At 33.2% G+C, this 18,841-nt stretch overlaps 1 protein-coding gene across 3 annotated transcripts; it reads left to right on the forward strand.

The window, feature by feature from the left end:
• Positions 1-999: 999 nt before the first annotated feature.
• On the forward strand, positions 1,000-17,492 carry LOC121251120. Of its 3 annotated transcripts, none has more exons than XM_041150445.1 (7): positions 1,000-1,339; positions 1,377-1,781; positions 3,313-3,570; positions 4,003-4,179; positions 5,305-5,536; positions 6,508-6,513; positions 17,456-17,492. In XM_041150445.1, the coding sequence occupies exons 2-5, from the start codon at positions 1,436-1,438 to the stop codon at positions 5,466-5,468; spliced, it is 945 nt and encodes a 314-aa protein (XP_041006379.1). In that variant the 5' UTR covers positions 1,000-1,339; positions 1,377-1,435; the 3' UTR covers positions 5,469-5,536; positions 6,508-6,513; positions 17,456-17,492. The 3 variants fall into 3 exon arrangements, with proteins under 3 accessions (XP_041006379.1, XP_041006380.1, XP_041006378.1); XM_041150444.1 differs by having other exon boundaries at positions 1,002-1,339; positions 4,000-4,179; XM_041150446.1 differs by lacking the exon at positions 4,003-4,179 and having other exon boundaries at positions 1,001-1,339.
• Positions 17,493-18,841: the final 1,349 nt, after the last annotated feature.

The following is an 18,841-nucleotide window of genomic DNA, read 5'->3' on the forward strand; positions in this document are numbered from 1 at the left end:
ATTGGGAGACTCCTCTACTTAACAATTACACGGCCTGATCTCTCCTTTTCTATTAACTTACTCAGTCAATACATGAGTGCCCCTCAGATTCCACATCTTCAAGCAACATACAAGGTGCTGCACTATGTCAAGAAATCTCCTGGACAAGGGTTGTTATTTCCTGCTTCATCTCCTTGTCAATTAATCTCTTATTGTGATTCCGATTGGGCCTTATGCCCAAATACAAGAAGATCTACCACTGGCTATTGTGTGTTCCTTGGGCAGTCACTTATTTCATGGAAGTGCAAAAAGCAAACCACTATTTCTCGTAGTTCAGCTGAGGCAGAGTACCGTTCTATGGCTGCTACTTCCTGTGAACTTGTCTGGTTAAAATACTTACTTGCTGATCTCATAGTTTCACATCCTCAACCAGTCGTGCTTCACTGTGACAACAAATCTGCTCTACACATTGCCTCCAATCCAGTTTTTTATGAAAGAACCAAGCATATTGAATTAAATTGTCATCTAATTTGGGATAAAATTCATGAGGGTATCATCTCAACTGCATACACACCCTCTTCTTGCCAGTTAGCATATATCCTCACAAAAGCACTCTATTCTCCAATGTTTTATTCATTATTGAGCAAGATGGGAGTTATTGACATACACTCTCCATCTTGTGGGGGGCTGTTAGAATTGACACAGCCAGTCACCGCAGCTCCACCTCATAGTCATCACAGCAAGCCACCTTAGTCATGCTCCAGCTTCTAGAACGAAATGTGCTGTAATTCTGTTTTACAAGACTGTACAAATTAGTTAGGTTTATTATTCTTTTATTCCTTTGTACTTACTATAAATAGGTAGTGCCATACACTGTAAAAAGGAAATGCAATAGTACAAGCTACGCACCATTTTGCAACAGACTCATTCTCTGCATTTCATTACTCTGCTTCTGCATAAATGACTAAAGTTACCAAAGCCAACAGCATGCATGCAGCGTGCTTGTTTCCCCTTCTCTTAGCAGCATTTACATAAGCAATTAATATTCCATAGATCATACTTTCATATATATATATATATATAACACTATCACATGAATGGGAGGCTTTTTATATATATCTGCATGACTAGACCAAATTAGGTTAGGCAGCTTCATCCCTTCCCTTTATTCTTCAAAGTGATTCGGCTTTATTAATATATTCAAAGTGGTTCTTGACTAGACCAACAACTTCTTCGAAGGTGGTTCTTTTCGTTCTTGCAAAGTTAGTGGAGAATCTTAAACAAAGTTATAAATGATCCCTTGATCTAGTTTGAAGAACCTAGCGAAAACATACAGAATGCGTAAACCTATTCTAACCTGTAATGCTCATCACGCAGCACCTTCTTCCAGCTAAAAATACTCCCTAATTAAATTGAGGAAAAATAACTTCCTTCATTCTTGACACAAATTATTAGAATGAATAGGAGTCAACTTCTCGATACAGAGCAGCACATCAAAAAGGGTGTCGGGGGACGGGAAGACAACATTAGTGGCGAAATTAAAGGCAAAGACGGCAGCGTTACTACGTATAACCCTATTCATCCACCGGAAGATCAGCAACGCATTAAGGGTACTAGTACTGTTCTTGGAGGGGACAACATGGAAAGAGAAACAAGAGACAGAGATCCCGTCCCCACAACTACAAAGATGAGCACAAACAGAATTCCAATACATGCAGCAAGTTCACCGACGTTTCCGGATCAAGAGCAGAAGCCAAAGACCGGTGCTCTCAGGCAGGAGGAAGATGATCACAAGAGAAAAGGTATGGGTATTTATTAATATACTTGATCGAACTTAAGATTTATTTCTATTTTCCGTAATTTAGCCATTTAATTAGGTACGAACCCGCACCCTGTTTTTGTTATTTTAACGGGAGGGTTGAGCTTCTACCGCATGTTAGAAACACGTCTCAAGGGTACATGGTTTTTATCATCCTCATGTATTTTAACTGTTTAGCATGTGTAATTAAGAATGCTCTTCTCATATGAACGAAACAGAGCATATATAATACTTAGGAATTAGTAAAGTGAATACGTAACAATAAAGTAAATAAAATGCAACTATTCTCTCTCTTTGGTAGGCTGTAATTAATTAATTAATTATGTTATTATAAACATAACATATGATGGGTTGATCACACTTAATTCGCTTCCATCTAAAACAAAGAATATTCATGTAATGTTATTAGTACTCACGTGTATATTTATATATATTTAAACAAAAAATCTACTCAACCTCCTATCACACACCACAAACCTGCTACTCATCAATCCGGTTGATTGCCACGTCACGGTCTGCCTATCTCCCTCACTCCCTTCTCTGCATAGCCCCTCCCAGACGAAGACCTCACTCTCCCTTCTCTGCTCTGCGCAGCCCCTCCTAGAGGAAGACCACCACCGAAGCCCTCATCAATACTCACTCGACCAAACGAACACCGAACCCCTCCCAGTAAAAAAATATGTAACAAGAGATCAAACTTACAGGATGGACTCTTGCTTACAGATACAGAAACTGACATGACCAGCATCACTCCAATGACTAAAGGAACAAAAAGAACAGAAGATTGCTGTCTAATTTTTTTCTGAAAAGTTTATCACTTTATGAACACTGCCAGAGTATTTCTTCAATTTGAGAAGGCATCCATCACTTACGGAAAACAAAGCACACTTTGAAGATAAAATTTTGTTGAGCCTCCATATTGACTGATCAAGAATGAAATTATATATGTTTAGCGGTTCCATCAGTATTTCCACAATTACTTGGTATGTTACCGGTATTTGTCCTTCTAAATATTATGGGACTCCGCAAACGAGCTTCTGCATTCCTTGTGGGAAAAGATTTCCTTGGAAGCACCTTGAAAGAGTCCAACTGGATGTATGTATAATGGCTTCTTTGCTAAAATTAAAAAAGTTTGCTTTCACGCGTTTGTGTAGCAGAGTTTCTGAGACCTTTTACCAACTAATATTATAAGGCAATTAGAAGATGCAACCACCTGCATGCCTCAATGGATTTACTTATATTATAAGGCAATTATATATATATTACTACCCATGCATGCACTTAAAGTCATCATGTGTCATGTCAACACATGTAATTTGGGATGAAAAAAAATAAGATAAAGAAGAACATTTCTTATTGTATATGATCAAACTAGATTTGCCACAAGTGTACGCAAAAAGAGTCGTGCATGAAACTGCATTAATTTTTCCAACAAAATACACGTATAAAAATGTGCCTCACTGGACATAAATATTTATATATATATATATATATATATATATATATTTATGCAGCTCATCATGATGTTGTGCCGTCGAAAGTCTTTGCTTATAAAGAAAGTGGAGACCTTGCTCCTAACCAGCTTGGAGAGAAGTCGACCATGTACAGGACTGTAAACGAAAGTCCCTCGATGTCAAAAGAGCAGCCGAAAAGTACAAAGCCCAACCAGGCTCAGGCTGTTGATGGAGTACTCCGTACTGGGTATGATTTGCTTCCCAGCTCGTCAAAAAAGATTGACGGTGCTCTCAGCGTAGGGGACATCAACCGTGACGGTATACATATTATATATAGAGAATTCATGAATTTCATATCTAATTTGCTTCATATATGATTATTTTTTTTCGTTTGTCATATTAATTCCGAAGTTTGCTATTTTCATATTTCTCCACATGCCAATGACATGCGTACATCATTATATATATAGTGTACGTAGGCTTCTTATCATGATAATTTCAAGAAGGATGGGCATTGTAAGTGTTGAAATACATTCATTTTTTAAACATCATTTTATATTATAATCGTTGGTGGTTATTCACAACCAACGTCCAATCAAATTAACCTTGATCACCATAAATATGCAAAAATAAAAAGATAATAATTCGCGCTGTCGTGCATTATTGAAGTATTCACATTTTCTTTCCCAGCAAAATAATATTAATGTATACTAATAAAGCTAGATATGCCGCTTGGCATGCATGCAGTAGGTGTGTCGTCAAAAGAGCAACCAAAGAGTTCTGACGGGTTAAAAGAAAAACCTCGAATCGAAAATATCAAAATGATAAAACAACATGAGCCACCAAAAGATGAAGCTGATCATCTTGGCAACAGCGAGATCAGACCCCGCAAAACCATCGAACATCCCGTCATGCATGACAAAGAAGGTAGCGCTAGATTATTGCAAGGGTTCCAGCTTTTTTTTATTATTAAATATACTTAATATTTTTTTGTTGCTATTTTTTTATTCTATTAAAATCTCATAGTTCATAGAATGCAATAATTTCAGAGTTTCTATACATGCATATATTTTATAGTGTTTCGCGAATTAGTCTTTGTTTGCTCTGTTTTTATATATGTTTTTTTTTTTTTTTAGAATTTTGTTGCATGGATCGTTATCATGAAATTGCATGCTGGCCGAGTCCTGATCATTCCCTTCTCCTAAGTTTTCGTAACCAGATATAGCATTTATATATATATATATACACACACTTCTTTCTTCTAAATATTGATGGTATGAATTAATTGCGCTGATCTTTGCATTATTCATGGACATTAACATTCAGCTAGTACTTGTACTTATGGTAGAAATTTGTGTCAGCTAGCTAGCTAGCTAGCAGCTTGGGATTAATTATATATAGGAATGTAATTTTTCCCAACAGAACAGTACTACTCGTTAACTTTTAGGGATGATCATATTGTAACATCTTAAATATTAGTAATATATAGTTTATAATTGGTATGTATTTTCACATTTGCAACGAAAGTGTAACCATGCATGAGTCAACCACAATTAAGCAAAAACATCACTGCATGAAACTTAATTTTCCCAACAAATTAAAATACACGTATAGAAACTGTTATTTGCTTGACATATATATATATATGCAGATGTTGTGTCAAAAGAGTCATTACCAAAGAATATTAACAGGCGGAGGCAGGCAGAAAGCAGTACTACAGTTCATGAATGGGGTGGAGGCAATGCTCCTAACCAGCTGCTTGGAGGGCAGCCGGAAAGCTCTGTAAAGCAAAAAAATTGGAGCAGCAACGTCGGGAGTCCAGGCACAAAGGCGCCTAATCAATTAGGTGGGTGGTAATTAATTAATTAAATTGCGAGTTCAATTTCATACACTATAAATTTACTTCATATATGTTTTTTTATCATTTTTCTCATATTATTGAAATATATATATATATATATATATATTTTTTAGTTACCAGCTATATATATAGACTACAGTACTCTTTCCAACAAAAGAAATATGACCATGTGCAAATTATCGGATACGCAGATCATTCTTTGAAAGAGCAGCGCCAGAATAACTTTCTTGGACCAGAAAATTTTGCTGACAAGAATGGCAACAAGTACGCAACCTCAAATTCTCTCGACTCTTCAGAAGTAATGAATATACCCGAAGGGGTCCCTATTGATAAAATTGGAGGTATGTTCTCTTAATGCTGCGTAGATAAACATTCTAGAGTTCTATTTATTCATATATATATATATACTAGCAGTGAATTTACGTGCGATGCACGTTTGCCCTGTATTAAATTATTCTAAAATATAAACATCTAGTGTAGAAGAAAAGAGTCTAAAAGGACTAAATATTACATAATTGTTTTTTTGTTACTGAAAGTAAAGTCTGAAACTGCTAAATATTACATAATTGTTTCTTTCGTTACTGAAAGTAGAGTCTAAAACGACTAAATATTACATAATTGTTTCTTTCGTTACTGAAAGTAAAGTCTGAAACTGCTAAATATTACATAATTGTTTCTTTCGTTATTGAAAGTAAAGTTTGCTGGTTATGGATTCAAAGTGGTGTGTTCTCGTCATTTACAGCATTTATGGAGAGAACATTGAAGTTTTTGTGACGTTGTTTTTGGAGTTGATCCAAATCTGCACCCAATTGTATGATCCATTTTTTGGTTGAACATAATTTTGCAATATTTTGGATATACGGTAAATGTTCCTGTATGGTGAATAAATATAATGTAAAAGATATTTTTGATAACTTTCTATTTGAATATCTAAGATTAAATGTTTTTAAAATACAAATTGGAATATGAATAAGTTGGTTACCTTTCCTGTATGTTCCATTAGTTCGATTGCTGTGCAACCCAGAGCTTCTTCTGCAATTTGACCGAACATGACAGCCCCAAGTCGTCCATTACCATCGTCAACTTCGATGTAAGCTCGACAGCTATATAAACAAACTATATTTTTTAGTCTGAATGATTAAGTAATAATTTAAATATAACATAAAATTGATTAAAGAAACATTTACGACGTAAAATATGAATATAACATATATACCGTGGTTGTGCATTGCTCATGTATTTGCAATGATAACATTGAAATTTTTCATTTTGCTCATATCCAGTCCCCTTCTTACACCCAATGCAGGACATGTAGAAGAATATTTGATGGAGATCAACCACACAAATAGTTGCTTTAATCCAAAATTTTGCTTTCTGCATTAATTTTGGAACAGATATATGTTTTTAATGGTTGTAAATAGTATGTAGCCTTAAGATAAGGTTATATTTATTTTGAAAAGGCATGTGTAAAATTTTTAGAAGGCAATATATATAAAGAAAAAAAAGTTTAAGAAGACCGTAGAATTGTACCGTCATTGGTTGTAGTGATTTAAGAAAACCAGCAAGATCATCAAGCTTAATTATGTCTTTCATGTCAACATTTGATGTCGATGCTGATGCTGATGCCGTTGTATGATGTAGATTTTTTTCGACGATTTCTTCAAGCAGTGCATGATTAAGCATCGTCCTAAATATTTTTAGAATAATTTAAAATGAATGAGAGAAATCATGGAGGAAAAGATATAAAAGAAAAAACAATTTTAGAGCTAGTTGATGAATATATATTTTGAAGAATTACCATTGACATAATGGAGTTGCAGCAGGGATGACAGGATTTAAGGTAAATACGCTTGTCGGTTGAGATGAAAGAGAAAGACCTATATTATAAAGAAAAAAAATTTGTTAGTAGATAATAACATTCTATTTTTAATAAATGTTGATATTATAAGTTGTGTAATATACCATTGTATGAACCGACTTTTAAACGTGTTGCGAGTAGAGTTGGCTTAGCTTCAATAATATCAGAGATTGCTCGGCATTCACCGTCTACAAATCGACTCCACATAGTTAACCATATCGGCATCAAGCTGTAAAATTTAGGATAAAGTATTTAAAAGTGTAGTATGATGAAATAATATTGAAAACAAGGTAGTTAAAGAATTTATTAATATCACATATATAGTTGAGAAATCTTCTTTACCTCTGGTCGATAACATATATTTCTTGAATTTTTGTTGGCCCATGTATTGAGGTAATTTCTCTGGGAGGTTTCATATATATTGCGATCGCCAGAATAGCTGTTCAATTATGTTGAATTTTTTTTTTGTGAAAACTGAATAAGAGTATTAAGAAGTATGTTAAATATATTGATGTGATATTTACCTATTTCAGTTCCAGTGTTTTTGTAGTCATGCAGATTGGTGAATGGGATAATATCATATTCTGGTGGTTGTAATTCCACTTCGTTATCTGGAATGTTTTCGATGATTGTTCTTGAATTTAAGATCCACTGGTATTCATGTGCTTCAATTCTATGCTTGGGATCTAAAGGCTTAACATAAGCATTACTGATGTAGTAAGACCGGAATATGTGTAACATGTCATTACGTAGGTCTATATCTTTGCCGAAAATTGTTGCTTGTAGTCGGTTGCCCTGCATAATATTGCATAAGTAAATAGTTATTTGCATTCAATTGATTAGAAAATAGTACTTATTAAATATATATATAAGATTTAATTTAAAAATATAGTTAGAATGAATCTATGTTGTAAGGGGAAAACATATATATTTTGAATATATCATGTGAAAGAATACAATGTAAACATTAAGTATGTTCTTGCAAGTATGATATTGATGTCAATGTGTTACCTCAGGGTCTATCAATGTCAGATTTTGATATTTTGTTGGTGAATGTTGTGCAGTACGTTTGGGTGATTTGTCTGACATAATCATCTTGATGCTCCAATTTCTTGTACTTGGAGTAATGTTTTTGATTGATGTATAGACAGTCCGCATGTTGAAGCCTACATATGAATTAAAAGAAAGAAATATTAGTCCAAACAATTGAATTTAAATAAAACAATTTTAATAAAAGAATAATAAGAAGTTGTGAAAATTACATAGTGGAAAAACAAATTGTATTTAATTGAGAGGTATATATTGAAATTTGATTACTCACAGAAGTTTATGATGGATATGCTAGTGTTAGTAATTCTCTATAAACAATATTATTTGTTTCAGCTTCTTCACAATCATGAGTTGACACTGGTCTTATAAGAACTTTTACTGAAGCAGAAGTTTTGGCTCTTGACAGTGCTACATATAGTTGGCCATGACAAAATACAGGTTGAGGCAAGTATACACCAACAAAATCTAATGTCTGCCCTTGTGCTTTATTTATTGTCATCGCAAAACTTAATCTGATAGGAAATTGTGTTCTTTTGAATGGAAAACCACTATTATCGTCTGCATTTGGCAAGAAAGGAATCCTTGGTATGAAAACTCTTTTTCCGGTGTGGTGACCAACTGCAATTTCAGCATCAATGATATTTCGTTCAAAGTTGCGACAAATAAGACGTGTTCCATTGCATAAACCTTCTGAAGGATTGACATTTCTGAGTAACATGATAGGACAATTTTTTTTTAGTAATAATTCATGGGGTGGAAGTCCATTTGGTGTTAATGTGTTTAAGAAATCCTCCATGATGCCTTGTTCTGATGTATCAATCGTTTCATCGAAGCTATAGTATTGTGTAACTGTACCAGGAAATCTTTGAATAAGTATTGTATTTATCTCATCGACGGAGTTGTTCTTTGGTGTCAATATAGCTCGATTTGTCATTTCGGATAAATTTTCTGAATAACTGCCAATATCCTGGAAGACTGCATCGATCAGATCATCTAAAGACTCCACATCATTTTTGTAAGGAATGAGCATTTCACTGGGAATTTTGATCTTATTCTCAATTGTGATTGGTGTTGTTCCATTTCCGACCTGAAGTAAATAATTTGAGAAGTTTGGATCGAATCTTGCTCGCATATTTTCACTTAAACTAATCTTAGTTAAAGTGGACCACAAATATGACGATGCTAAACTGGCATTAACTTCTTCTTGTCTTGTGCCTTTACGAATCACTGGTAAGACTTGACGAAAATCTCCACCGAATACGATAATTTTTCCACCAAATGGTAATCTTGAATCAGTTATGTCTCGTAACATTTTATCCAATGCTTGCATACATTCTTTTCTAGACATAGGTGCTTCATCCCATATGATTAACTTTGCAAGACGTAACAATTTGGCAAGAGCACCTTGTTTGCTTACACAACAAGTACTATTTTTGTCAAGATCTAATGGAATTTTGAAGCGTGAATGTGCTGTTCGACCCCCAGGTAAAATAGATGCAGCAACACCAGACGATGCAGTTGCAAGAGCAATTAAGTTTCTTGATCTCACTGTAGCGAGAAGTGCTTTATATAAGAATGTTTTCCCTGTTCCACCAGGACCATCAATGAAGAATGCAGCAGATTCATTTAGAAGGACTTTCTGTAAAATTGATTCATATGCATGTTGTTGTTCAGGATTAAGACTCATCGAAGCCATAAGATCTTCTTCTGGTATCAAAACTGCAAATTCATCATTTATTTCCCTAGATTCAGTTTCATTCTGATCAAAAGAAACATCATGTTCTATTAAATGGAACATGTTTATGTCTTTTCCCATCGATTCAAGTGTAGAAGAGATGCTTCGTAAGACTTTTGTCCTAATATCTGCTGATGTTGCAACACTTGTTTGGAAATCGCTTGACATATCTTGTTCAAAGTATTCCCAAAGTTCTCTAGGATTTGTTGGGTTACAATATACTAAAATTGTTGCAAATAACCGTCTTAAACTGTGTGGTATTTGGTATAAGGAAGCCTCTTGCATACAATCTTGCAAACTGGTATCTCTTTGTAACAAACCATGTAATGTAGCTGCTTCACGAAAGGTTGGTGCAGTGACATTGCCAACTGTTTTGATGTGGTCAAATGATAAAGGGCCTCTTATATGATTTAACAATATCCGTAAGTAATACCTTTCACCTTCGAATGGACTTGCTGTAACAATGCGGCCTATAACAGTTTTCTTCTTTCTTGGAGTCCATATTTTGTGTTGTTGATTCCAAACAAAAGCTTCAGGAAATTCTTTGTACAGTAGTCTTCGTGCATTTTCATTAGTTTGATTTGTTGAAAAAAATTCAGTCAACATTGATTTTGCCGTAAAATCAGATCTCAGAACATTGTTAAGGTCGTTATGTGCATGAAAAGCTACCAGATGTTGATCTTCAAGATGTAGATGTAAACTGTAAACTGATGGATACATTTCATTAAGAATAAAGCCATATATTCTCCACATGGCTTCTGGTGGAGCAATCCATCTAGCTGATTGAAATTGTTAGATTTCATCTATATCTTGGATGTTTTGTCCAGGAATCAAGTTGAAAGCAACACGATCATGACCTTTATAAATGTACTTATAAAGGTATTTGACTGCTTTGATTGTTGAGCAAATTTCTACATTCAAGTGACAATCAAATTTTGCGAGGAGATATGGATTATGTGGAACAACCCAACGGTTATCCAAATTTTTACCTCTGACTTTGACAGTTATTCCATTATCACAACGTCTGTACTGTGGGAAACAATCGATTCCAACAGTTGTGTTAGATGCAAAGCCTTTTGGAAAGTGGTTTTTACAACTGCCATTTGTTTTCATACACACATTGCTCGGATTTAGTACTCCACAGGGACCATGCATCATATGTCTTATTACTGCCTTGTGCAAATGTAAATTTCTTTCTTTGTCAGGTATTTCTGCTGATACAATTTCATCAAAAGATTCTGGAGCATAGATTTTCCAATCTCTTTGTAGTATGATCAAGAAATGTGCATGTGGTAGTCCTCTTTTCTGATGTTCAATGACATATACATATGCTGAAACTTTCCCAAATATCTCCCGTTTGAATAATTCATCCTTCAATTCTTCTAATTTTGCTCTAAAGATACGTGCAATCAAATCAGGACGATTTTGTGCTTCTTCTCGTGGACCCAACTCATCTAAGATTTCTTTCCAACTTGGGTTACATGTCATGGTTAGAAAGATGTCCGGTTTTCCAAAGCGTTGGACTAAAGCCATTGCTTCCATATATCTTTTGCGCATATCTCTTGGACCTCCAATAAAAGAAGAAGGCAGAATGATACGTTTACCAACTTTAGAAGCATTGCTTTCTCCAATTGATATACTGTCAACTATTCCTTGATACACTTCAGATCGAATCTCTTGTTGCTTATTACGAAAATAATCCAATCTTGATGTCTCAATTTTTACGTACATATCAACAACAAACTGCTGCAGTAAACGTCCCGAGAGCAACAAAATAGATTTTATATTTTTCCTAATTTGAAGTTTGTAGCAATAGTACTCGCGGCATGAAACGACCTGTTGTTTTCTATTCTTTTTCAGCACTGTAAGATGATAAATTTAACAAATTAGAAATATAATATTGTTATATTAGAATAATTAAAAGTTAAAAGAAAATTAATTATTTTAACCTTCTTGTTCCTTTATAAGCAGTTGTTCCGCTGATACTGATTGTTGAGGGTCAATTGTTGCTCTTGTTACTCGTTGTGGTAGTCTTTCCCCTTTCTTTACTCTTAATATTCCTTGGTGCCAACCAGTATCACCAAAAGGAAATAACAATGGATATTGCAGTGGATCATAACAGCCAAAATAGTATTGGACTATATGACTTCCACCTGCATGATTGAATACCACAATATTTCGTCCTTTTAAATGTTCTGAATCATCATCTTCAATCCAAATGACTGCTACTTGGGAAGCTGACGGTGTGTTAAAAACACGCTGATCCAAACCCGCATCTGATCGAATATGGATTTTGTGATTTTCTAAATTGGGCAAATCCCCAAGACTTCGAAAGAATGTTGAGTATGGATTAACATGAAGAATATCCATTAGTTGAGCAACAGTTGATGAATCCAATCTTTCGATGTCATAAACACGATTGTCCAATTCATGTTCGGTATCATAAAAATATAGTTGTAGATATGAAGGATGTCCATCCAAAGGAACCAAGTCATTAATGTAATGATAAATTTGACCTTGAGCTCGAAATGTATAAATACCTCTGTTTCTTCTACACAAATCTTTATCAAATTTAACTCCAAATGATGTAAAAGCAAATTTGTTGTTGTATGTGCGAACATACGTAAGAAAGTTAACAGATTCAACTGTATTAGAAGTAAACAAATGGTAAAGTTGGTCTGGAACATCATTTGTAGTTAAAGAGATTGTTCCATCGGCACAACAAAAACCCTTCGTTTCATGTTGAAATCTCTTTGCTTCACAAAATCTACAGAATGGAACTGATGATAAGAAAGTTGCCTCAAATGGCACTGTTTGTAATATTTTCCTATGACCAGCTGATTGTTGATACTGATTTCCTATGGAGGAAAAATGAACCATAGAATTGAGGTAAATTCTTAAAGTTGCTATAATTTCTAATAAAGGTATCGTTGAATGAAACTGTATATAAGGGAGGAAAAAAAGGAGAAGAAGTACGACTTAATTTTATATATCTTTCTTACCCTGAGAATTTGTTAACAACCTTGTATCAAAGTTGGGTTGGCATTGAGGAAGGGAATGTGCCTATTCAATAAAGAATTAAGTATGTTGAATAAAAAAGAATAAAATGATTGATGGGAAAGTACGGTTAGAATAAAGGAAATACAATAAACCTGTTCGATTTGGAGAGAACCAGATGTATGTACATTTTCTGTACATGTATTTGTTGCCCCAAGTGTTAAAGATATTGTGGTATCGTCCAAAGAAAGAGGTTCTGTTGACATAATTTCAACTGTGTTTATTTCCTGATAGGGAGCTCCGGAACTACCAACGGAAGATATATCACTGGTTCCAGCATCAGCACGAAAAGTGCGTTGTCTTTTTGTACAATATGGCCTGACGTCTTCATTATTGTGTATGAATTCTATATGATCTCCCAACACATTTGTTTCATTATGAATGATTCGTTGGGAGAAAAATTGTTCTTCATGTTGAGTAGTATCATTCGTAGAGTTCCTTTGTTGAAGATATCTTTCTTTCTTTTTTTGTCGTACATGTTCTTTTTCTTCTAAAGAAAGAGTCTCATGTAAATTGTGTATCTTAGGATGTTTTGCAGCACCTTGGGAATTATTTTAAACAAAGATTAAAGTAAGAATAATATGAAATAAATAATTGATTATATGATGTTAAATTTGTATTGATTTATTAATATAAACTTACCACTTTTCATTTATACATGGAATGAAAGAACTCTTGTCGATAACTGGATAAAAGAAAAACTTATAATAATGCAAAATCAAAAACTTTTTCAATTTAAGTATATATTTGAACAAAATTAAATCATCTATTGAAAGAGATATATTTGTAGCATCGTTAGTTACCTTGGTAGTCTCAGAAAAAGACTAAAAAAATCCAATCAATTCAGCAAATTCAACGAAGCTGCAAAAAATGGAGAATGAAAATTAGAAATGAATAACCAATATGTATAGAAATTATATGACTGTAGCATGAATTGCAGATGAAGAAAGTAGAAATTAAAAACTCACAATTAAATCAATTATTTAAACGAATAAAAAGAAACAACAAATTTTGAAATCCATAAAAATGTTATATTTTGTTTGCAAGTTTTTATATATATTACTTTTATTATTTGTATTTTTTGTCTGATTTGGGGAAGCCAACTTTTTCCCTTCCTCTTATAAATAAATCTTGTTTTTAAAAATTTCAACATGTTAATAATTGAATATGTATAATTATATGGGTAAAATTCTAAGTATTGATTTGAGTATTTACATATAGAATTGTTTGTTGGTAAAATTTTATGAGCAAGTTTATAGCAATTCTGTAAATTTTTTTTTTTTTGATAAATACGCATATATAACTAATAAGATATAACATTTAATTATGTTAAAACGTTAGTTTATAAGTTTATAATTTTAAGAAATCGATATGATTTGATGATAAAAATAAACTTAAAGAGCAAAAGAATGTCAAATTTTATAAAATTAAATTATATAATTATATTGATTGATTCAATTAATTTATTGTATATTGTGTAATAAGAATAAATTCTAAGGTTTTTAAATGAAATATATATAGCAAAAGGAAAAAAATTTGCTTAGTAGTAAGATAATAGTAAAAGAGGTATAATTATAGAATTATAATTTAAAAATATTTTAATTTGATAATATTTTTTATTTAATTGTTATATCTCATTTCTTAAAATCCAATAAGTATTTAATCTAAAATTACATCTCTATTATTCACAAAATTTTTATTTCATTTTATTTTTCAAGCATCTTTTAGAATATAAGTTTATGCAGAATATTATTTTTAATGAGTATGTACTTTATTTTATTAAATTCTTTAATTGAAATTTCAATTTTTAAAATTTACAATATTTCAATAATTGATTATATATAATTATATAAGTAAGACTGTAAATATTGATGTAATTTTTCTAATGGCAAATGTATTTTGTTTATTTTGGAATTATAAAAGAAATAAACTTATAGTTTAAAGTCAATTAAGACAGGTAGAACTAATTGTTTATTTTGGAATTATAATAGAATCTCTTTTATATAGAAGTTGCTATATTTGCAAAATACTCTAGATAATCTAGAGTGGAAGATTTCAGAAAAAATCTTCTTAAAATGTAGTACTATTTTTAAATTAATTCGAAATATTTAATCTATTTAATCTATATTTACAATAGAAATAAATTTTATTATTTACAAACTTTATTATCAATATTCATAAAATTTTTATTTTGTTTGAGTTTTGAAGCATTTTTTAAAATACAAGTTTATGCATAATATTATTTTCATTGAATATGTACTCTATTTTATCAAATTCTTTAATTGAATTTTGAATTTTAAAGATTTCAACATTTTAATAATTAATTATGTATAATTATATGGGTAAAATTCTAAGTATTGATGTAAGTATTTACATATAGAACTAAATTTGTTGGTAAAATTTTATGAATAATTTTATAGCAATTTTGTTAAAATTTTTTTTTTGATAAATATGCATATATAACTAATAAGATATAACATGTAATTATGTCGGAACGTTAATTTATAAGTTTATAACTTCAAGAAATTGATATTACTTGATGATAAAAATAAACTCAAAGAGCAAAAAAATGTTAAATTTTATAAAATTAAATTTATTTTTAATTAAATTATATAATTATATTGATTGATTCAATTAATTTTATTGTATATTATGTAATAAGAATAAATTCTGAAGTTTTTAATTGAAATATAAATACCAAAACGAAAAAAAAAATTGCTTAATAGTAAGATAATACTAAAAGAGGTATAATTATAGAATTATAATTTAAAAATATTTTAATTTGATAATATTTTTTATTTAACTGTTATATCTCATTTTTTAAAATTCAATAAGTGTTTAATCCAAAATTACATCTCTATTATTCACAAAATTTCTTATTAATATTCACAAAATTTTTATTTCATTTTATTTTTCAATAATTTTTTAGAGTATAATTTTATGCAGAATATTATTTTTAATGAGTACGTATTCTATTTTATTAAATTCTTTTTTAAAATTTTCAATATTTTAATAATTGATTACATGTAATTATATAAGGAAGACTGTAAATATTGATGTAAGTTATTCAATAAATAACATTAAATAAATGACTTAAAAGATTTTAAAATCAGAGAAAAAAATAGATTATTCCAGTTATTAATTTACAATATGAAACTAAAAAGTTAAAGGATTCATACTTTTGACACTTTTATAAATAGCTAGTTGTTGGGATATCTTGTTTCCACTTTCAACTTCACAGAGTTCAACCTATATAAAAAATTCAACAATATAATATTCTAGTAAGGACAAAAGCAAAGTTGTAAAGAAAAAAAAAAAAAGAATTTACTGTTATTTAATGTTTTCAGATGAAAACTTGTAAAATATTAAAACATATAAAATCGATTTTAACTCATTTTGCAGGAAGAAATTTTTCTTCCCAAATTTTCTCTCTCCTAGGCGATTATCCGCGCGGCTTCTTCTCCTCCAGCGCAGCTCGGCGCCGCCGAGCCCCGGCCATGATCACCGCCACCACCGGCGTGTTCCCCTCACGCCGACGAGCATCCCTGCCACCACCAATGTTTCCCACGCGCAGCCATGGTTCTCCTCCGTGGAAAGAGAACCGAAATGGGTTTCTCCCATTTGTGTGAGATAGCGCCGCCGTACGCGGCCACCGACGCTGACGACCACCATCGAGGAGTCCCCCTCAAGGCGGCGACCAACCCAGCCACCGTCGAAGTCCCCCACGCGCAACCGTCGATGTCCCACACGGACACCGAACCAAAATGGGTTTCACCCATTTATGTGAGCTACAGCCGCCGTACACGGCCACGGAAGCTGACGACCACCATCGAGGAGTCCCCCTCAAGGCGGCGACCAACCCAGCCACCGTCGAAGTCCCCCACGTGCAGCCCTCGATCTCCCCCACGGACACCGAACCAAAATGGGTTTCACCCATTTGTGTCATGTTACGCCGCCGTACGTGGCCACCGAACCTCACGACCACCACCGAGGAGTCTCCCTCAAGGCGGCGACCATCCCAGCCACCATCGAAGTCCCCCACGCGCAGCCCTCTCTCTCCCCCACGGAAACCGAACCGAAATGGGTTTCACCCATTTGTTCACCGATTCTGCGGCCGTAGGCAGCCACCCAAGCCACCGCACCTCCACCAGTTGACACCGACGACAACCTCTAGCAGAGCCACCCACCACGAGGTTCCGTTTGCCTCTCCATCGCACACTGTGAATCTGAGATTCACAGTGTGCGATGGAGAAGTTAGAAAGAAAAAAAACATGCGAGAAACACAGGAAAAAAAAAAGAAACAAGATGCAGAAGTTAGAGGTGAAATCAGAAGAGAATTGCGTACCAACGGTGAGAAGAAATCTCACGGAAATTTTTTTTTCTTCCTCGAGTTGAGTTTGAGAATTGTTCTGTAAATTGTGTAGTTGAGTTTGAGAATTGTTATGTAAATCTGAATTTGAAGTGTGTAGATTAGATATTTTATCATTTGAGATATTTTGATTGTTCAGATCATGCTAACTGAACGAAGAAGGGAACAAAATTTTCGAATGCAACGAGAAAGAACAGAGAAAGAACAACGAGAAACTGGATGAAACACTGTTCACTACTGTAGATCTTATACATGCTTTTAAGTATTAGGAAGATATATAAAGAGCGGTTGTGTTCAAATGTCTCGAGCTTTTATTACTTTCCTACTTTTTGTTCTTTTTTTTTAGTCGGAGCTTCCTCTGTTTTCCGATTGTTTGTCGTCCTCATAGTTATTCTTCCTCTGGAAACTCTGCCCTTGTGGGCTAAACACACACGAGGTTTCACTTTGGTTGGTGACTTGATTCGGGGGGCTATGCAACCATCTTTCTTTGTTTTTTGAGGTTGTAATTAATTTGCTACTATGCCTCGTCCTTTTTCTATCTTGATCTTTGGTTTTCACTCTTGCCAATCATGTCTTATCTTTCGTTTTAAGAGTGAAGGAAGGAGGTGGTTATATATTGCAATAGTTCTAATTAAGAAAGGAGGTGTACATAGTATTGTTGCTGTAGCCTGGTAATATCCCAAAGTTTTATAATTAATGATACTAAAGTCAGTGTCTTGTGAATCTTTCGATTTCTTCTAAGAAAAAGAAAACAGAAATATGTGAAAATGATGTCGGTTTTAAATTGGTTTGAACTTTGAACCCCAATCAATGCTCAGGAAAGATTGAAGTAGACATTAATGTCAGCATTTGCTGCCGGTGTTCCATATTATAAATCAGCATCTTCAGAGCCAGTGGTGGATCAGACGCAGCGATTTCAGAAGTGGTTTTGAGTCATTGACAGCTGCTGCAGAAGGAACGGTTGTGGATATTATTCAACGAAGAATGTCAATAATAGCATCATCACTATTTCCCTTAAAATGGGTATTATAATGTTAAACATTGAATATCGATACTATTTCTTAGTTGGGCTGTTTGTTTCTGCTTTCTCTTATGATTTATAAAATTTCCATCTTTCCTGCCTTTTTTTTTTCATTATTATTATTATTATTTTGCAGAGGTCGAGCATGAACAGAAGGCTTGAGCAATTTCAGCCCTCATCAAGATAATTAAGAGCTTTTTATAACTTCCTTTCTCCACTTAGAAGGAGAAAGAAAATCAGATTCAGTCTAAATATCTTTTAAACACACGAGTGAAATGAAAATGATCCACAGTTCTATTTTGGATCGTCGTGGCTACACAGGATCTCACTGGTCTAAATTCAACGTAAAGAAATGGTGACTAAAACCTTGAGCTCAAGGACCAAGAAGACCATAATCAACTATTCACTCCAACTCCTCAACAGCTTACATTAAAAAAATAAATAAAAAAAATAAGAATAAAAAAAAAAAAGAAAGAAAAAGGAATTTGGTATTGATTCAGATATATAGCCTAAGAAGACCAACAAACCAAGGAAGCAGAACGTGTAAGCATGAGTTTTTGTAAAGGAAATGTCACCAGGAGGACAAATGGTACCAGCACAGCTACTATTTCCTAAATGATTGATTAAGAAATAGAGAT

Source organism: Juglans microcarpa x Juglans regia, chromosome 2D (assembly GCF_004785595.1).
Source record: "Juglans microcarpa x Juglans regia isolate MS1-56 chromosome 2D, Jm3101_v1.0, whole genome shotgun sequence".
Classification (NCBI taxonomy): domain Eukaryota; kingdom Viridiplantae; phylum Streptophyta; class Magnoliopsida; order Fagales; family Juglandaceae; genus Juglans; species Juglans microcarpa x Juglans regia.